Source organism: Stigmatopora argus, chromosome 9 (genome assembly GCF_051989625.1).
Source record: "Stigmatopora argus isolate UIUO_Sarg chromosome 9, RoL_Sarg_1.0, whole genome shotgun sequence".
Taxonomy (NCBI): domain Eukaryota; kingdom Metazoa; phylum Chordata; class Actinopteri; order Syngnathiformes; family Syngnathidae; genus Stigmatopora; species Stigmatopora argus.
In genome coordinates, this window is record NC_135395.1 from 13,925,280 (window position 1) to 13,947,472 (window position 22,193).

Sequence of the window (22,193 nt, forward strand, 5' to 3'; positions counted from 1 at the left end):
AAACTATGGTAATGACTCACAATCTGCAAACTACTTCAATGAAGTCATCAAGATCAGACAACAAAAAAATGATGTGCTGATGTAGTTAAATTGCTTGTTAGTGCTTCATTTTAAATCATTTTGTTTTATGCTTATAAAAGTCAATTCGTTTTTCTAATACAATAATTCATGGAGCCATTTTGTGATTTTCAATTGCAATAATGTTGTTGTTATTTGTGAAAATGTACGCATTTTTTACTAAAATTTCTTGCCTTTGAATACCTACCTGATTTCATACTTAATGCATGAGACAATTGATTCTCTTAAAGTGACAAACAACTCCTTCTCAAGTGATAATGACTATCAATATCGTCACAAGGATGGACGGTCTCCATCCTGGATATTCACGTTTGATTGGCTAACATATAACCAGCATTTTCAATAAAATTCTGGACTCCATATCAGGCGGCCAATTCCCGCGAATACCTTTTTGTTTTTTTCTGTTTTTTCACAATTAGACATTACAAAAATTTAATTCTAGATTTTTTTTCTTTAGTACAGGAAGCAAGCAGTTAACTTTGTGAACTCTTGTCACCTGTAAATCCATTCATATTTGAGTCAAATGATCAACTAGGAGATAACCCAGGCACTCCACCATCCTGAGGCCTTGTATGTACTGTGAGGAGAAAAAGAAAGTCAGTTTGACATGGGGTCAAACTGCTCGCTGGACTGGGTCAGATTCTGTAGTTGCTACAGCAACCAGTGTGTAACTGCTCTCAACCATGGAATTTCATCACTTGCTTTAGGACAAATACATTACCAGATTGTACCATTATACTTTATTTATACCATATTAATTGTAAATTTTTCTTCTCCATTTCTTTTTAATAGACATAATATTTAGTGTGCCCACCCAAAGAGTTTGTTATCACTTGTAGATGGTTATGGGAAAGCCGTTAGTTTTCCACATATCAAGTCGTAAAGCAAATTATCAGACAAATTAAAGTTTTGACCCTTACGATGGTTCTGGATTAAGTAGACAGGAGATCCCTGAAGTCATTAGGATTAATCCCCTGGAGTCCAGGGCATAATTGGACTGTAACCCAGCTCCTGCAGATATGACGGAGGATTCTTGCGTTTGAATGACCAATATTTCTAAAGCAGCCATGTTTTGCACTCATCGCCTACAACCCTGTTAGGAAAAATACTATTTCCCATTACTATATCCAAAAAGATCAAGCACAGGACTTTTGAGAGTAACTTGAACATTGTGTTTAGTAGGAAAGTTGTAGTTCAACTCTTCAATGGCTAAAATGTCGTTGGTACATGTGCGATTGATATCATTTTTAAGCTGCGGCTCTGTTATCTGTGGGCTAATTTATCAAATCCTACCTTGTAAATGGCATCTGTGGGAATTCTAATAATGACTATGCCATGTGTAAAGCATTAAAGTGTTTGCATAGGGCTTGATTATAGACACACCTAATATTTAATCATCCAGAGTCTCTAAGAATCCCTGCGGGTTGCTTAAATGAAAAGCTACATGGAGTTGTTGTTTTTTTCTTTTAATGATGTGGTGTCCCGCAGTGGATCAATAGGAGTTGCAATGATGAACTGTTGGAAATGTATTTGTCTTTTTTAAGCACCTTGGTCGTTTTCCTCCTAATTGAGTCTTCTAGCTTTGATAACTACATGTTCTTTGTCACGTTGTTTCAACTTACTAAATTGTGTCTGACAGACACGCACACACACACGAGACATACAATACCTAGAGATAATATAGAAGTCACATAGAACGAAGTGCCTCAACTTGAAACTTCTTGATCATGCCTGTCCAAATCATTGAGTCCAGGGGAGCAAACAGTTGTTTCAAGCACCGTCAGCATCTTACAGTATGGCCATTACTTATTCGCTGAGCAGTCACAGAGTCCATTTCGGAGCCTTGGACCAGTCTTTTTTTGCCCCACTAGGTTCAGCAAAATTCGTCCATCCATCAACTTTTAAATCAGTGATCCTAATCTAGGTTTTCTTAGGTGAGAATGGGGCCTTCTCTGTTAAACACATTTACCCTGGACTGGTCATGTGTCGATTGAAGTATAAACTTGAATGTCCCTTCCATGTCTTAAATTACTTCTATTACTAAACAGACATATACTGTATTATAACAGTTGGGTTATTTGATTTAGTCAAAATTGAAATAAAGTACCACTTGGTGTATTTTGATTCAAATAGTTTAAAAAACAAATAGTTTAGGTCCAATTAATACAAGTGGTAGTCAGTCCTTTTTGAAAGAAGAATTTGATTCATTTGTACAAAAATGTTTTTTAACCTAACTGTGTTAGAATTGCAGTACAATCTTATCTCTAATCATTCAAAATTGTCAATAAAAAAAGATCTCGAGGTTTTTTTCATAGCCTCATATTTTGAACCACTGTCATACATGATGTCAACATAGGTTAAGACTTGAAAATGAGACTTTTATTCAATGAGAAACAAAATGACTTCTCTGCATCTTTGTAGTTTTCTTTCATTTTTTGTCAAATTCAATCCAAATGTTGAGTTAAGAAGGAACACAAGAGGATTTGCACGACATCATTTTGTCAAAGATGACATTTTTTCTTTTCTTACAAGTGTGTGTGTGTGATACTTGAGAATATTCAAGAGATGTCTGACCTTTTATCTTTGAGATTAAAATTGACTGTGTATATTGATGTTGGTGGTAGAGTTTCGCCTTATCCCCTCAGAGGTCACTCGGGCGAAACCGTAGAATTGCCTCTTATTAATGTTAATTATTATTCAAGCTTGTCTCTATGAATCATTGCACATTTAATGATTGACTCGGTGCATCTAACCCTCTATAAAAAGGGATTTTTCTTTTTTTAATCATAAAATATTCCAGGATTTTTTTTTACTTTGGGCAAGTAATGGAAGAAGCCATAATGAGGCTTGAGGCTGTCACAAGCTGATCATGTCCCTTCAGGTTCTCCGCGTTGTTGCCAGCATTACTGTGGTGATTAGCAGTCAGGGTATCTTGCATCTTTCTTTTTAATTTAATGCCAATTGATTACTGATTTTCTGTGTCTCTGGGTCTCTTGCAGTCAAGTGTCCTTGTTGCCCAGCAGGAGCTTTTCGAAGCCTCAGTTTGGTTTTAGCGTTCTGATGTTGTTATTACACTACATGCCTGTCTGATTGCTTTGAAACAAAGGGCTTTCGGTAATCAGTCCAGCCAGTTTCCACAATGGGTGTGCGTGCTTGTGATATAAATGTATACATTCATTATGGATTTTGCTTTTTTTTTTAATTCTTGTCTGCCTATTTGAATGAAACGTGTTAGCAAATAATTCAGATATACGTATTCTTTGTAATATCGACATGGAGAAGCCAGAGAGCAATCCCTTCATGATTGAAGCCGGTCCCAAATGGGTGTCTTGGCTCTTAGGCTTCCTCTTGACAGTGCACATTGCAAGGTGGGATGCTAATTTAAGTTTTGCTGTTGCCTCTCACATTTTAATGAGTTCAACAGAGGTAACATTGTGATTCCTCTGGTTCTTGTCTTTCTGTCTCCTGTCGTTTGTGTAATGGCACATCCAGCCTTGGTTCTCACTAGAAGCGTTTAATCAGTGATTACACACTCGCGGGTCACATTGGTTCGCTTCATTTCAAGTTTTACATTCCCCTAGGACTATTGTGAATATCTTCATTTGAGACTAGCTATTGTAAAAAACAGAATCAAAAGACATAAAAACGTAGTTTTTTCCCCCCGTGTCCTTTTCAGCTTGTTTCCAAGCTTTCTCGACACCAAATTTTAACATGGGTTTAATATTTAGCATTTATAAAGCTATAAAAAGTTGAGCTCTCCTGTATGGTTCTGGCTCCAAGGTTGTTTTACAGGTCTGAGGTTAAACACATTTGTTCTAGGAATGTAGTGAAGCCTTTTTGGATTTGAAAAAAATGTCTTTATATTCTCGAACTGATCTTAAAATGTTTAAGGACGAGTCTTATTGTGCTTAATATGAGCCTTCTTACTTTGTACAACATCCTTTCATCCTGCCCCTGAATGAAATTTTATCAGATTCAATTCAACTGTGTTCTTGGAGTTTGTGAATATGTGTGAAGCAATCACAATTTTCAACCTGGTCATGAACAACGATTTTTGAAAAGCCTGGCCTGCCGATAGAGTTTTTTGCCATTAACTTTGTCATAATTGATAGCATTCGCCTTTGATCTTGTTTTATTGTGAAACATCGAACATTAACCCGTAAAGCCAGACAGAAGCCGGTTGGCTTAGGCTACTGCAACCCCTGCAACCCTTTCGAGGATGGGCGGTATGGAAGATGAATGAAGGAATGAATGACCAAGTAATGAATCTTCTTAGCTTGTCGCACATTAATAACACAGTAACTTTATGGAATGTTAATACCAATTCCACTCTTTCCCACACAAATGTTGCTAAAAGCAGCAGACGTTACAATCATAAACATGATGTTGTGCTTGTTGAAGTATTAAAACACCCAACAATTGCACTTATGTTCTAATGTTAATGACCCATAATGTCTCCGATTAACTGCTAATGGGCTAATAAGACTAACTATACACACAATATGAATTCCCCAGAAAAGATCTGTTAAATTTTTACAGATCCCACAAAATTTTATTGAATAAGCCACGATCGAGTACACATTTATTCATGACCCTACTCTGAAAACCACTTATATGTCCAACATGGCTTACCTTAGTAACTCACCTGTCACCAATCCAGTGTGATTTTTATTTTTTTTTGTATGCCAAATGACAACAAAAACAATCATGATTCTGGAAGATCCTTGAAATGAATTAGACTGGCTGAATGCAAACATATCCTTCTGGGATCCAAGAATTTGGGAGAAGGCTGCTTAATGAGGTGAACTCGCTGGAGTGCCATGTTGCATTAAAGGCTAATAACCTCCCTTAGATTCAGCACAACACCCCACCTCCCTCCCTAGCCCCCACCAACCATCCGAGTCGAATTTATTACGGGCAGCAAGGCCACGGTGATGAGACGATCAATATTTCTGGGATGATGAGGGAGAACTCGTGCTGTCTTTCCCTTTCCCTCTGTTCCTCCCTTGGCAGTGCTTCAGCAGGTAGAGATCAAAGCACAGGGGACCTCTGAGATCCTGTTGGTGGGGGGAGAGACTGATGAAGTTCTCGCTGCTGTGTGTCCGTCCTCTAAATACACACACTCAATCACACTGTCCTATGTCCTTGCTATGTCCTGATTAAAAAGTTGGACCTGATGCGTTTTATCACGATCAGAGGGTTATTTTTCACCTCTTGTAGCAGTTGAAATAAGATACAACTTGTGTTTTTAAAGAACACAGCAACAGAACAAGGAATAATAACAAAATGTAGCAGATAGTGCTTAACACAGTAACAGAAAAAACGTCCGTTAGCACAGAGTCGAGTTCAGTCAGCAATGACAATATTTTCTTCATACACTTGGGAGCAGTCACAGTTGGCGCACTGGTAGGATGAGGCTTTGTTTTTTTTTTCTAAAAGGAAGCCCTCAACATAGAGAAATTTTCAAAATCTTTCACATTTTGCAACTTCCTTTTTAAGACTGTTCTCTTTTAACAGTAGATTCCAACACATGTTTTGAGGAAAGGAGAGACACTATTTTGGCTCAGTTTGATGAGGAATTCCACAAGGACTTAAAAATCAAAAGGGAACTCATTTCTCTATGCTTTTAAAAAGTAGGTTTCCCCTTAGCCTATTTTGATTCTTCCATTTTGAGTACTCAGCTAGGAGTTGACTATTCAAATATAACATGAGTGAGTTTCTTTGTAGATTGATGAAACAATAATCCCAAATTATTCATTCATTTACTGAACTGATTATCCTCACAAGGTCGTGGGAGGTGCTGGAGTTTATCTCAGCCAGCTATGGGCCCTAGGCCGGCCGGGGAAAACCTGACTCAGTGGCCAGCCAATCTCAGGGCGCATGGAGACGTACAACCATTCACTTTCACACTTTGCATTTTTTTTGGGATGTGGGATGAAACCACAGTACCCGGAGACAACCCACGCAAGCCCAGGGAGAACATGCAAACTCCTCACAGCGAGGACCGACCTGCGATCGAACCCACGACCCCAGAACTGTGGGGCTGACATGTGGGCATAAGTGTATATATTGATACACTGTAGCCATTATTACTAATCTCTCATTTTCATTAATAAATTTCTCTGACTATATTTCATTGTTATGCAGGTACAGGATAGGATTTTTGTCTGTTTTTGTCCTTCTTGTATAGCTTTTTCAGCATCTTACCTTATAGTCTGAAAAATAGAATGCTGTAAAATGTTAGGGAAATCAAATACTCCCTTTTCTCAATATTGGTTCTTGGGTAGAGCAAGATGTTTTTGTCTATGCAACGGTGAGCCTACATCTGTGTACTGCTGCCTCCATTTCTTAAGAAGTGGCAGTATGCATGCCTCTTAGCCGCGTGCCGCTCATGTTTCTGCACCACAAAATGGAATTGCGCTTCTCTTCTCTGCTTCCTTTGCAATGGCCCTGGGCTTCCATAGTTAGCCACACACATTGGGGAAGCTATAACATCCATTTTCCTTCTCTTCAACCGTTAAACCCCTCCTCCGGGACCCTCCTCCCATGACTGAAGCCCAAATTAGCAAAGCCACTTCAATCATGTTGATCCAGCCTTGCCACAGAAATGCATCACAGACACCACCATCCGGGCCACTGATCCCACATCCCATCTGAGTAAAGAAAACGAGCCACACTCCAATGATTCTGTCTTCGGTCAGGCTGCTTCTGCTTCCACTGAGGATTTTGCAGCTGCTGCCATGCAGACAGTGGAGCGGGTGCAGCTGGTCACTTTCTCCCACTTTTACGTGTAATACATCTTAAATCTGTGCATGACATCATTCTTATGCGATGACACATCTGGCAGAGACTCTTTTCCTAATGCAGTTCCCATAGACTGCATTGGATTCTGTGAGCCACTACAAACATTCAACAAACATGACAGGCATGCACATTTACGGCTGCCATGCCTTAATGCTCTTACTATCTCTGAGCATATCGAGAGTCTATATAGAGTACAGTCGCAACTGCATCCCTCCCCTCCCAGTTCTCACTTTGGTGGAAGTAATCATATAATCTCTGAGAGCGATAGCGGCTTTGACGGCTGAACAAGCACAGCTTCTGGAAAGGGAAACTATATCCTGCTGCAGTAGGCAAAGGCATGAAACTCCCCCAAACAGTGTGATTTGGGCTATGAATTCCCTCTTGTTGAAACTTATGGGCACTAGATATTTATATGGTAATGACACATACAATAAATTGCCTTCGACTAGTCATTCTAAAAAATTGAATGCAAGTATCAACTCAAGCAATAATTGGCTCTCAGAGTACCAGCATCAAGGGCAACATCAACTCATTGGCTGCTATTGACGGCATGCATTTTGATCTGCTGCCAGATCTCCATGTCCAAATGGATTAGTTGTCTAACACCCTCATTGCTACATGAAATATGAGCATCTCTCGCCATCATGAGCAGTCATTCTGTTAAAATTTGTTAGTGTAATAGGTTAAAAGGACACAATTGTGTGCTTAGCTATAGCTGTGTTGCCTTACCTAAACTGGTAACTAAGTAGGTGTGTTTTCTAGGGTGGGTGGGTATTTAAAACTAGGTTACGACTTGCTCAATCCAGTGTTGGTGTTGGTGGAGGTTCTTGTTGATTCAATAATCTTGACTAAATATGTCTTCAAGGTTTGCTGCCTTTTCGCTGTATTGAGCCCACAAAGTAACTTTGCTGGCAAATAATCCTTTATCAACACTTAGCCCCAAGCAATGGATGCCTCTTAATCCTCAGATTGGATGTGAGGAGGGACTTTTCATGTATTTTCAGTCAGCAGGTGCTCTGTGTGTGCATGACTTCCAAACCATAATAATAGTCTATCATGTGCATGTCCTTTATGTAAGTGCTGATGAAGATGGGCTCATCTGGAGCATCCTCACTATGTATGGATATATGCTTGAGCCACAGCTCCCACAGATGGGAGTAATAACCCAGTGATAACAGCAGGCCCAGAAACACCCATGTTGCTAATGCATTATAAATCATTGAAGGCATCATTTTGAAGGCAATATCCTCTCCTGAATCTTGGCTTTTTTTTGGAAGTAAATGTTGCAGGAATACGGGGGGCTAAGCTGCAGAAATTGAAAATTGATCAGGCAGTGTGTGGGAAGGTATCACAGAGACCACAACTTTGCCCTTAGCATTTACAGCACCGTAACAGGAAGAAGCATCACTGCCTATAGCTACATCCTCCTCTGCCCTTTTCTCTTGGACTGGGGGGAGTTTGAATCTAAATTGTTCATATCTCCACCAAAGGGAGAAGTGGAAAATGCTGCATTGCATTAAAAAGGGCATGCATTTTTTATCATGTGACTATGTTCCGGTATATGCAGATTTTTTGCCCTCTTTATACGAAGTTTGTTTTGGAAGCATTCTTGTTATTGTTGGACTTTTTAGTTTTAATCTGAGTTTTTGGATGAAAATACCTATTACTCCTGGTATTTAGTCATTTCTATATGTGATGTCTTAGACTATTTTTAATTTGACAAGTTTGAGTCGGTAAACATGTAAAAAAACAAGTCTTTATATGATTTTCTTATGCCTATCATATGATTTAACATAATATTTTGACCACGAAAAAGCCTTCAACTCTAGAACTAAGCTCACCTCGTCCGCCGTAAACTGAAAAACATCTCTTCATGTTTTTAGTCACCCAAGACACTTGTTAGCTTGCTATTGTTACGTGTGTAACATAATAATAATCATAAAATGATTCTCAACAAAGTAGTTTCATTATTGTCGTCCTGAAATGCAAAAACAACATGGCTTGGACTAGAGGGGAAAAAAATGTTTAGTGACTGTTCGAGCTGTGTCGTTCGCATTATGTACCACATGAGATGTGAAGTTAATCGTATCGTCCCAAGTCACTTGATCATTTGCTCCAATGGTGGCCCTTGCGAGAAGTCTTGTCACATTTATGTGAACTGTTTTATGTCAGGACACAAAGGCACTCCAGAAGTCAATAAATTTGACGGCCTTATAGTGGAAGGAAGCACAGTGGCGAGCTGTCTGGAAACTATCATTAATTCTCCTGTCTTCTTCTTTTTTAGCTCAAGATAGAAGATCTGACAAGCGAGGAGAGAGGACCTCTCTTTAAGGAGAGGAGCTGCAAAACCATTCATTCTCTCGCTCATTCTCTCCACACACTCCAAGCCTACTATATCAGCTCATGATTGGCTTTCCTGCGGCTAGACTACACGTGTGACCTGAAGGACAGGAAAGTTGTATGTTGGTCAAATGCACTCGCTCTCGAGGACCATGTGGTTTTCGCCGAGGACAAGTTGCACCCCCTTGCAGAACTGGCACAGATCCCAGAGTTGCCAAATCATCATCCTGTCTCTGTGGCTATTAACATTTTGCTGGTGCTTTGCGGCAGCGAAAGGTCAAAGCTACCACCCCACTGTCAACACACAGTATGGCAAACTCCGAGGGGTGAGGGTGCCTCTGCCCAGCGAAATCCTTGGCCCAGTGGACCAATATCTTGGAGTGCCATACGCTGCTTCCCCAGTGGGGGAAAAACGTTTCATGCCCCCAGAGCCTCCATCCTCCTGGTCAGGGATCAAGAATGCCACCCACTTTGCTCCGGTGTGCCCCCAAAATATTCACAATGCAGTACCAGAGATCATGATGCCCATATGGTTCACCTACAACCTGGATATAGTTACCACTTACATACAGGATCAACACGAGGATTGTCTTTATCTTAACATCTATGTTCCAACTGAGGATGGTGAGTGTGTTCTGCAGTCACGATGATACAAATTCTCTCCTCCTTCTCTGTCCCTCCTAAACCTCTATATTTTTTACATTTATATTTTGCGCATGACCTGTCGTCTGGCGCATGCTGTGTCGTTGTCAGTCATTTCAACCTATCTTCTTTAGTCTTTTCATCAACTCGACTCCTTCCATGTCACACTTTAAAGTTTCTCTTTTGATGACTAAATGACTTACAATGACAGAACCTAGATCAAAGAAGGGAGACATTGGTTATGCACTTTACCCTCACTGTCTTGACTGTCCCGCAGATATTCGTGAATTGTAGCTTGCCTCATAAGTGAATGAACGATCTTATCCTAGGTTTTTAAAAGGCTCTGTCTGGTACATGAGAGGCCTGTTGCATCAGCCTAACCTATATAAGACCCTTTACGCATTTTGAAAATATACATTTGGAGCCACACATGTTACGTTTTAGATGTGTTGAATGGCGTCCTAGTATTCCACCAATGGAAAACTAAACAAAAAATGTATTTGAATGGGAAAATTCTGTCCGATTCAACTGACATCACTTCATTTTGTGATGTTAAAGTATAGATCGTACTTTAACTTTGACTAGCAACTGTGTGGCCTGTAATGGGTCTTAAATAGAAGTGCATGTGAATATAGGCTTCCTGTGTCCCATGATGCAGCAAATTCATTCCGCCCCTTCGGAATATTTCTGCAGCAGCGCCCACTTACTTTTTCAACAGGTCCTCTGTCAATCTTGTTGATGACGAGGATGATGGGAAGGCGGGTGGGCCGTATTGGGGCTCTGACAGATTTGTTGCATGTCAACTGCAATACTTTCCAGAGCTACCTGTTATTTTGTAGTTTTGTTCTCCATTCATTTACAGTTAAAAGAATATCCAAGGAATGTGCCAGGAAACCCAACAAGAAAATGTGTAGAAAAGGAGGTAGGTAAACAATTTCTGATGAAATGAAATGAAAGAAAATGAGGAGAGCAGCACGTCATTCCAAAGCTGCCAATATCATCGTCAACCAAGTCTCAAGTCAAAGTTCTAATGGGGATGAACACAAGGAGGCACATCGTCCTTGACACGAGTGTGAGCGATGAGTGAGTGCTTGTGCTGCCTCGCATGAGGCTGTGCATACATGCACTGGTGTATAAAGTAATGGAAAACATTGACAGGTCTCTAAATGAATGTTTAGGATGAAGTTGTGCATTAATCTTAGATTTTCTATAATTTTATTTTATTCTTTCGCTTTCTGTGATCGTATTTGGATGTTTGTGTCCGTAATGTGTTTCGATGTCTGTTGATGAAATCAAAGGCCTTGAATTTAGATCATTAATTTTAACTTTTATTAAAAATAGTTACCGTTCAAGCGGTTCACCGATGACCGTCACTATAAAAGACCCCATGAAAAACATATGATAATTTAACACAATATTTGTTGTAATACGTGGAAGGGAGTATGTGAATAAGAGTTACAAATTAGCATGATTTTTTTAGGTTTTGGTAGCAGAAGCCTATTTAAGTGACATGTGACAGTTAAGTTGTTACACCAAATTCAGCGGACACAGCCACAACATTCAAGAGCAGTGAGAATGACTTCATTTTCCACTCTTTTGCCTCATTTTATTTATTTGGCGTTTAATCATTTGATTTGGCAGGGTTGCTAATAACCCTCCTGGGAAGTGTGTCAAATTTAGGAGCCATTTATCTTTTCTTTCAAGGAACTTTAAAGGAAAACAATCGATCAGTTAAAAAATTGAGTGTTCTGATAGTTAGTCAAAGAAATCTTGTTGAAACTTCATCATTGTCTGGCTTGCCATGAGGAATTTAATAATAACCAGCTTTCTCCCTCATATCTTTGAAAAATATCCAGCTCATAAACATCACAGATTGTGTAAATGTCCATAAAATCCTAAAAGCTCATGAGATAATGTTGCTTTTGAATGTTGAAATCCCATTCTTGGGATATTTTACCAGTGTTCACGCTTCAATGTACCCATACGGTCAAACATACAAAAGCACTGACGTGCAGAAACAGTCTAATTTCACTTTGAGCGCCTGTTAAAATAACAGCTTTGTACAAAAAACACACTGCTAATTTACAAAGTGTGCCTACAGGACTTAACAATTAGCCTTTAAACTGATACCAAGCATATCTTGCACCACATTAATGATTTGATTCCCAATTTTCATAGCAGCAATTGGCAGCGTGTGGCCTCACTCTGTGCACCCATACATTCTCCTTTGGTAAACCAATTTTGTTCAAGACAGGCCCTTCAGGCACTTCTGCTTCAGAATTAGTCCCAGATGCAAAGTATACACAGAAATATCTCTTTAATATTTGCGTTCCTCTTGAATTTTTTTTTTCAATTATCTCCCTCAGGTTCGGTAATAGGAAAACTATTTTATCACAAGTTTCATGTATTGGTTTTGTGACACATTATTATGAGAAAATGTGGTTGTAGAAGAGGCCCTTTGTTGCCATAAACATGCCTTTTACCGTCAAATTCATTTTAATAACATGTTTTCCTTTTTTTCCAACACAGTATGTCAAATCATGGTTTATAGTGATTTAGCAGTGCTAATGAAGCAGAATTTATCCTTTTGACGAAATCCACCTGTAAATCGTATCATCTAAGAAGGAGGCGTACTAGTTGACAAACATTTTCAATCAATAAGCTGCATTTATAATTTAACGATGTTATTATTACATCACTTCAATCTAAGGCAAAGACTAAGACAGTACTAATGAAGGATTCTGTTTTCAGAGTTGCTAAGCTGGGGGGTTGTACACGGTGTTAATAACATTTTAATTCCCAATTTTGTGATCTCTATAAATATGTTTTCCCTGGAGGAAGGCATGATTAATCCTTAGAAATAAGATAATTTGCTTCTTGTTTCATTTCTTGCTTAGCATTGCTTTTCAAATGAGTACAAATAGCCTCGTGCACTGTTGGTAGCGCATCACCAACACCAATGAAGTTGCACAATTGCTAATGTTTGAGTAAAGACATATTTACATATTTTCATGTAAAGCATTGACCTTCCTCAGGGTTCTATAGTGATAGTTCAACATTTTTTCAAGAAAAGAAATAACAGGGCCAAAGTTATATGGCCTCTTTCAGCATATATTATTTAATGTCGCTTGTAAATTAAACATCAACACTGCTGTTTCGCATTTTTTTCCAAATCAAATTCTTCGATGTTTACTACATGAGGACTCAGATATAATTTATGACAACAACAAACATCTTTTGCGTTCGCTTTAATAGCGCAGCGCTTTGTGTCACTGAGGTTATGTGGAGGTGGTCAAATATGCAAGCTCAGCACTAGTCCTGCTGCTCTCCAACCCGATTATAAATTGCTCACGTAGGGCCATTAGGGCAACAGACGGTAGCCATGTTTCAAGCACTGTATTTAAATGTGCATTTTAATATAACATAATAATTAAGTGTTGATGGAAAACAGAAACAAAAAAAGTAGTGACTTTCTGAAAAACAAAATTTAAAAAAAGAATGCACTCACTGCAATTGGCTGGCAAGCAATTCACAGTGTACCTATCCAACTGTATATGGATGGTCTGGGATGAGACAAAGAAAATGCACTTGATTTTATTCTCTCTCAGTGGTGGAGAGGTAGGATGGAACCATTTATCTTTTAAAGATTAAAAAAAATAAGTGAGTACATCGTGAACGGTGATTAAAACTTGAGTTCAGCATTGGTCAAACCTTTTGAGAGGAGATTGTTTTTACTACATTCATTTGAACATGAATGTAATCACTCCTACAAAAGTGATTAAAAAATAAGTTACTGTTATATTTAATATCTGGTTAACGTTCCTTTGGCAACAATTAATCTCAAGCAAACATCCCCTCTAGTTACAGATCAGACGAGCACAAAGTCCCGGCTTGACACCATTAGAGAGGCTTTACCTTCTTCTAAGAGGTGTTCACACCATAATTCCCAGGTATTTTGCTGGACTGCAGCAGTTGAGTGAAGCGGAATGGTCCCAAGTTCATCCTAATGGTTGTGCATGCCTGATCTGCAACAACAGGAAACGCTATGCTGAGGTAATGGCTGCCTAAGGAGGGTCAACCAGTTATTAAATCCAAGGGTTCACTTACATTTTACTTACTGTCTTGGGGACGCTTGCACCTTATTTTCAATATTCTAAAACATAATTATCCGTGTGCTGTTAGTTTAAGATTAAATTTCCCTGTTTTATCTTGTGATTTGATTGCCATGCCATGATAAATTAATGCAGAAATGTGCATAGTTTTAATAAGAAAAGGAAGACATTTAATGTGAATTAGCATTAGGTTTTCTTATAATGTCAAGGTCATAACAAGTTCTAGGGTAGAACTACGCCATGAGTCATTGATTTGCAAACTAATACTCCGTTGTGATTTTTATTTCTGACACACAAAAAAATAATAATAATGAACTAATTAATGCACTGATCCAAAGAATAATGCGGAATGAATGATGAGGAAATGAAAGTCACTGTCAGGCAGTGTGAGGAGCAGAACAGACTATAATTCAGAGCTTATCTCATCGAACCAACTCCAGATGTATGCATATTGCTGGTGAGTTGAAGCGTGCAAGAGTTGGGTCACCAGTTTTCTGAACATTAATATTGTCAATAAATTTGATATCTTGTCAGCCTGAGACAACAAATGTAAAACTGCTTTTTGAAGAAGTCATTGCATATTATAGTGTAAGCTCTGCATATGACTACCATGATTTGAAAGGGCAGGTTTCACCTTGAAAAGTGTTTCACATTGGTAAATGGATTACTAAACCCTCTCTAAGAGTTTTACCCTTCTATGGAGACAAGGTTCTAGTGTTAAGTCGGATATACTTGCTGCCCTTTGTTGTTTCAGTTTGTATATTATTATTATATTGCAGTTTCCTCTACTGCATTTCTTCACGTCTCCGAGTATCCAAGAGACACACTAGAATTATCCGTCCCCAAACTTAGCTCTTACTGTGGCTCTGTTTGAGAAAAGTACAGCATAATACTATGCTGAAAATATTTTTTAAAGTGCTACATGTTCCACTATTTTGGGATACCCAAGTGTCATTCCTGTGAAGCATGCTTCTGTTGTAGAAGCTGCATGCCAGGACAGAACACTTCCCTTTTAAGGTTTGCAAACCATCCAATTAACTAGAACTTTGGGCATAGTACAGACTTAATAGATGTTGGACTAGAGAGGTAAAAATGCTGTGAAATGCATCCAATTCTGCTCAGAATAGAGCATGTCTTGGCATACAAGCCCCTAACACTCAGTTAGTAATCTGCTGGTTAGCTCGCTCCAAAGTGCCGAAGGAAAAGAATTGCAGTCCAAGGAAATTCCTGTAACAAGGAGAATGGGCGAACAATTTCCAACAAGATGGTAAACACTGGCTTTTGTGATACTACAGCAGTCATTGCCCCTTTGAGTATGACAGCTACAAATGCTTTAGACTAGCTGTGACGTTCAGTGAACCAAGTGAGTCAAGTCACATTGATTTCAGAAATAATACTTGACCTAAGCAGGAAGTTTGCCCTTAGAGACCCCACACCCGAACCCCCACTGTCGTACTGTTCGCTTTTCACAGTTAACTCAATTGCACTGTTTTCAACTGCATGACTAGAGAACACACAGACTCACGAGATGTTGCCTTTGGCATGTCTGTTAGCTCAGAAGGAAATTCACCCAATATTTCACTTTAAAAAAATAATAATTAAATAATTATACCAGAATGTAAGAAACCAAAACATTATACAAAACCAAAAATAAATAACTGACATGGAATGGGGTACCTGATTTGGTACTTGAAACAAGGGAAAGGGTGTTTACGATTATCCGGCTCGCATACATGCATGATTTCATGGGTTTCTCAGTAATGATAACAAGGTTATTCTTAGGAGAATAGCAGCATGCTTGCTTAATTTTCTGATGTTACTTGAACCTTCAAATTAACGTCATATACTGTAGCTGCATTAATGACAAGCTCATTAAAATTGTGCTTTCAATACATGTTGAGAAAACAGTAGGGAAAGAAAAAACATCCATCTTTTTTGTTTGTAATCAGCACTGATGGATGTCTTTCTCTGTATAAACATACAGCTAATTCAAATAACCACTGAGAATTGTTAGACTTGGTGAAGTCTTGTAAACTGTGAGTGATCCCAGCATGGTACCTGTGCTGGTGCTCATGTTCAGAAATGTTGACATGCCTTTTTTGCATCATCTCTCACATGACAGGAAGGAAGGTTTTTTTATTTTAATTTTGTTTTTTAACCAGCTTTGATTAGTTTTCACGTTGTCATTTTGAGACCATCTGAGGCACAGTGTGAATTTTCGGCTATCCTTTGCGGCAGGATTACAGCCTCCTTAACCTTTCGGCCGTGTTCTCCATCATCCGCTCTTACGTGTCCCTACCAAGCTGTTCCCTAACCTCTCTTCTGAGAGACTGATTTAGAGAAACGGAGAAGACCAAAAAGAAGCAAGATCACAGGGAGGAGGAAGATAGAGATCTGGCCTCTCTAAAAGAGAAAAATGGCCACCTGAGGATTTGAGACTGAATATAACAGCTTTGAATTGTCAGCCCTGCAACATTTCCCATTTTGACTAAATCCTGTTCCACATTCTGACCTTTTCCATATTTAACTCTGAGGCTCTATTGTCATGAAACCTTTTCGCTATGCAAAGGCTGGGCAGTTAACATTCAGCCCTTTCCTCAATGTATTGCGGGAATTGTGGATCCATTTAATATGGGCGTATGAGTGCACGCTGTAGTTTGTTCATGAAAACCCCCAAGGCAAACACCCCCTTTTTGTCTTTGATTGCCCTCTTCTAAAGTGTGGCATTTTGCTAAAACTTGATGGAACCAAGAAGTCAAATATTTGTTTATTTGAGTCTCGATCAGGATGACAGGATTCCATTTTTCCTGTTTTAATGAACTCTACTCGTTATTCTCTATAGAGCTCTGGACCGACTGCTGATGCGAACAAGTTTTTGGAGTAGGCCAATCTATTTTAACTCCTTTCTTTCCATTTTGAATCTTGAATACATTATTGTCCTCAAATTGCTTACTATTTGGGTGTGGTATTAAACTGCAGGTCCATGTTTGACATATAAACGCTTACATGTCCCATGATTTATTATGGCAGAACTACCCTGTCGACACCTATCCTTCAATGCATGCCTGTCAAGAGCACTAATACTCAATATGCCTACTGTTTTATTCACTCTGTGTCAACAGCAGAGGAAGCCAAAATAACAGGGATGAGCCATAAAACATACTAAAGTAATTTGTTTAGACACATTTAAAACATTTGCCCATGATCCCTAGATGCAAGACCTAAAAATGTAATGACTCGTACTTCCTGCAAAAGGAGACCTGAGTTACAGCACCTGCCAAACCCCCAAACAAAGGCTTAATGTTTCAAAAAATGATGTCAAAATGGCTAGTGCAGTTCCCTGGAGCAGTAATAAGACATTTCATTTTTCTTTTTTAAAGTGATATTAACTGCTCTTCTTCGTTTATGTTTTAAACTTTTATACGCACACACATACCTATCAACCTCTGCCGATAACTGCCCTTATAAATGATCATTGATTCCCCTTACAAACCCCCCAAAAACCTTACAAACACCGTACGACTCGTACGGTGTTTGTAAGGTTTTTGGGGTGTTTGTAAAGGGAATCAATGATCATTTATAAGGGCAGTTATCGGCAGAGGTTGACAGGTATGCACACACAAACCGAGTGATTTTAAAGATCTTCATGTGAGGGTAGCCATCAGTGTTTGTATATCTATAATGGCTTGTTACCATTCAGGTTTACCATTAACCCACACAAATGTGTTAGTATTTGCATTTTAAACCTGTTCAGTTCAGTACTCATACTAAACATAACATAAAACGTTTGGTACATGGAGCAACACAAAGATGTTGTTCACTTTCATCACTCTGACTTAAGATTTCTTCCGAAAGTTATTTTTCATCAAGTTAATATTTTGAACTGGATTACGTTTGTTGAATTAAAAAGCATTATCTAGTTTGAGAAAACTGAACTTGAAATGAATGATAAATTGTGTGAACTTAGCCTTCGCTTCAACCTCAATGTCTACAAAAGAGCACACAGTCACCGGGCAGTCAGCCAGGATGATTAGCTCAGTCGTCTGCACGCTTCGCTGCCTTTGTAATGGCAGGTTTGATTCCTGCTTAAAGCCACTGATTCTATAGGTATTTAAAATCCAGTCAAGTTTACCAAGTTGGGCTGGCTTAAATTGCTGAGTTAAAACAAATTACTAATGGGACACAATTTTTCTTAAATTTCTAGTTCTAATGTAGTTTGACGTTAATTCAGATTTTAGTTTTTCAACCAGTTATTTCCAATTATGTCATTGTTAGACTAAAATAGTGACTTAACTTGAAGGTTTCAGTACCACCTTGTGTATTCATTCATTGTATGAATGTACTTAAAATACATTTAAAAAAAACATCTAAATAAAATATATCTTCATATTGGCCGAAAACAGGGTTCTGCAGGCCTATGTAAATTGGATTATAAATCATTTGCATTTATTACAAATAATGTGGAGTACAAAAAGCACTGTATTTTTCCCCCTCGCCTTATTTCCAGAGACAAATACACCGTTGAACTAAACCAGCTCCAGTTTGTTACTCTGACTTATTGACATCAGTGTTGCTTTCCAATGGCCCTCTTCTTTGCAGTCAAAAGGATAAGACCACAAGACTAAGTAGTATACGGCTGAAAATGGCCTTGTTTAGAAAAGCAAGAAAATAGACCTGAGCCCCACACGTTTACATGGTGTTCAGTTGCCCTGGAGGGCTTGCACTTACATACAGCACAAGGACAACATCACATTATCTACCGTGCAGGGCTCCGAGACAAGTTGTGTGAATACGTGATACCCACAATCTCGTGTTTTATTCAAACCTAGGCACCTCTCGGGAAACTAAAATCCTTGCTCTTGCTCTGGCCTTGTAGTTTAAAACTTGATCTCTTGAGCATGTTCATGTCAATTAGCATGTTGTTAACCAGCCCATTGTCTGCTGACTTTTTCCTACCTCATTAATAGCAAAGGCTGAGTTAAGAATAGATATAAAGTGCATATTTGAAAAGGATACTTCCTTGAAATTTCACTTAGAAGCAAGCATTCAACCCATTTTTCAAAACGTCTCAAGTGTAAACAAAAGTGTTTAGTTTTTAAGGAGTTACTAACTTGAAATCAATTGCTTTTCATTTCCTCAATCACTCCAACTTCGGGAATTACAGCAATGTACAGTAATACCTTGAGATACGAGCTTAGTGTGTTCCGGGACCGAGCTCGTATGTCGATTTACTCGTATCTCAAATCAACGTTTCCCATAGAAATGAACTAAATATAAATGAATTTGTTCCCACCCTCTGGAAAAAGACACCCAAAAACAGGATATCACAACAGAAAAACATATTTTTATTGGTTCTAATTCACTTTCTACTAACAGAGTAACTAATAACTATCTAGTGGTTATGATGATGAATACTAAAAAGAGACATTATTCAGTACAATGCGCAGTGCAGGGAGAGGAGAGAGAGAGACACTTTTTGAACGGCAACGCGCTCATAACACAACATACGTAAACATAAATTTAAATTAAATTAACGGTTCTGGTGGTGTTGAAGGCTCCCCTTTTTGAGATGCTTGCTTTGCTTTTAAATTCATGTAAATTCCGCTGGCTTTTTCGCATATTATCAATTCGGTCACGCTATCTCCTGCTAACTGTTTATCTTTTATACATATTTAAAGAAGGCTCTCCATCTTGTTATGAATGTCACTGCGCAGCTTGGAAATTATGGTCAGTCTTTGGAAGGCTTGATATCCTTAATAGCTTCCTTCTGCTTCAGGATAGTGTATATTGTTGAAAAATCCTCTCGTATTAGCGAGCCAGCTCCGTCACGCGTACAACACTCATGGAAAAAAAAATGCAACGCTCCGCCCAGTGCTCGGAGAGATCTTGACACGAGGGAAATGGGGCGAGAAAGACATAAGCAACCTCTCGCGTCTCAGCCAGCTGTCTCGTATGCTCGTGTCTCTAAATTTGTCTCGTATCTCAAGGTAAATATTTGCTAGGAATTTTACTCGTATCTCAAATTCCTCATATTTTGGGACACTCGTATGTCAAGGTATTACTTTATTGTGATTTTTAAGTGTTTAATTGTTGTTGGTGCAATGTGTTTCTTTTCTTCCTTTAAGGTTTAAGCAGTATTATTACTATGCTGAAAATATTTTGAAGTGTAAATTTACAAGGATAAAGTTATAATTTTCATTACATGACGAAATGTTGTCTCCAAATTTTAACCTTTGCCAATATGAAGTGTGAAGTCTGATACTACTACTTAATTATGTAAAAACCTCAAGGTTATGAGTTCGTTTCTGAAAAAATATGACTATATTGTTTTGTTTCTTGACAGAAGAAGCAAGCGGGGGATTATTTTCATAAATTATGAAAATGCATTTTCAAAGGAAATAAGCTACAAAATTCGTAGCTGTGTTGCTTTCTTTGTGTTGTTGTTCAAAATATCTGTTCCTCTCTATATGTCTCTGCCTTCACCAAACAGGGGCCCATGCAAAAAAACAGGGTGACGATTTATCGGATAACGACGGTGATGAAGATGAAGGTATTTTCATGGTGAACAAAGATGATGCATGCTTATTCTAAAATTGTTTTCTTATATATTTTTTGTTCTTCATCTAGTATTTACTCCCCAATCAACCACTGTCAAAATATTTCTTTACTATTTTATGTATTCTGTGAATGAATGTGATCAGCGCATCAAAATCAAACCTGGGTTATTACTGTGCAAGTGTCTGTAGACAAACTAAGTCTCACTTTACCAATTTGAATGTCTCATGATGACAAGGTGTTTTACAAGGGTACGGGTAGCGGTAAAAGACCGCTCTGGAGGTGTGTCCAGTCTTTTTACGAGGGTAAACGTGGCTTTAAAAGACCCCTTTGGAGGTCTGTCCAGTCGTCACATTTGTGGCAAAAAATGGCCAAAAGGAAGTGCGGCAGCACTGTCATAGCAGCCTATTCAGCAGGTCTTCCAGCAGATTTAGATGAGGAGAGGCAGTTCACGAGGACCGCTGGAGAGGATTAGAGCCGAGTGGTGTTGAAAATGGAATGTTGCTGCTCAGCAATCACATTGTTCACTTTCCATATTTATCTTGGGATATACCAGGCTCAGTCAGGATCTCTTGGTGAGATTAGAATGAGAGATGATTCTTGTGCTGCAACAAAAATGGCTTAAGTCCTGAAATCTAAACCAAACCTTTCATATCGTATGCCTTTCCCTTCGTTAGCCACTTCAGGGAAGGTGACGCAAGCATGATGTTGAAGTATCAAGATAAAGCACGGTCAAGGATGGAATTTTTTTTCACAATGTACCATTGGTGCATAAGTGAAAAAGAAGCCATTGTGTTGTGTCGTCATAGAGGTGGACACCATTTTGTGTTCATTTTATATCTTCTTGATGCTGCTGCACTTTCCTTCTACAAGTAGTCGTTGAAAAATGTTTGCATCTCAATAAGGCAACTGAGTCAAAATAGATTTTTATATCTTCACCTGTTTGCACTCCACAAACAGACACAAAAATAAAGCTATTTAAAGGGTCTTTTTGACATCTTCAAGCATAAAAACTGTGTGCTAGTTTTTTTTTTTCTGTCTGCAGCTTTGCATCCTTCCAGGGCAGGCCACATGCATCTGTGAATCTTAGCCTGGAGTCCTGTTAAAAAACGCTGACGAGCGTCGATCCGCTCGTTTGGCACATCTCAGCGTGCGTGTTCACATTGGCTTGGTCTCTAAGCTGCACAAAACTAGCCTGAGTGAAATTGTGACACGTCTTTTCTTTACCGAGCGCGACTAATGCCATTTACACAACAGTGTCGTAGAAAGCACAATGCCATCCCTGTGGAATCTCTGGTGCAAGGCTGTACCTAATGCCTGTGTTGCTATTTATCCCTGAAGATGATCGAGATTTTCATTGTTCTGGTAAATATGTCCTTTTGAAGTGTCAGCTTGAGACAAGAAGACGGAAGGAAGAAGTGCTTCGGGACTCCCCTCTTTCTCTGTTATTCGCCCCCTCCCTCCATCCCCCAAGTATCGCCTGTTAAAAGAAAGGGCACCTTTCAACGAAGGATGGATGAGAAGCCAACACATACCTAAAAAAAATCCCCGCAAGTTACTTCACATTTTATACTCTGGTGTATTTGTACTGCCGGTAATAGTAGTCCCCTTCTGGTGAATGTGCTGTGTATGTAACTGATGAAAATCGAATGTTTGTTTTAA

At 38.9% G+C, this 22,193-nt stretch overlaps 1 protein-coding gene across 3 annotated transcripts in view; it reads left to right on the forward strand.

Moving 5' to 3' along the window:
• The window catches only part of nlgn3a (neuroligin 3a), a 131,543-nt gene that overhangs the window by 17,261 nt on the left and 92,089 nt on the right, over nucleotides 1-22,193 (forward strand). Inside the window, exons 3-5 of one of the 3 annotated variants that reach the window (XM_077610230.1) lie at nucleotides 9,167-9,846; nucleotides 10,727-10,786; nucleotides 20,467-20,526. In XM_077610230.1, coding sequence (XP_077466356.1) covers nucleotides 9,354-9,846; nucleotides 10,727-10,786; nucleotides 20,467-20,526 — 613 coding nt within the window. In that variant the 5' untranslated portion in view covers nucleotides 9,167-9,353. The remainder of the gene's footprint in view (nucleotides 1-9,166; nucleotides 9,847-10,726; nucleotides 10,787-20,466; nucleotides 20,527-22,193) is intronic. The other 2 variants (XM_077610231.1, XM_077610233.1) reach the window with 2 other exon arrangements.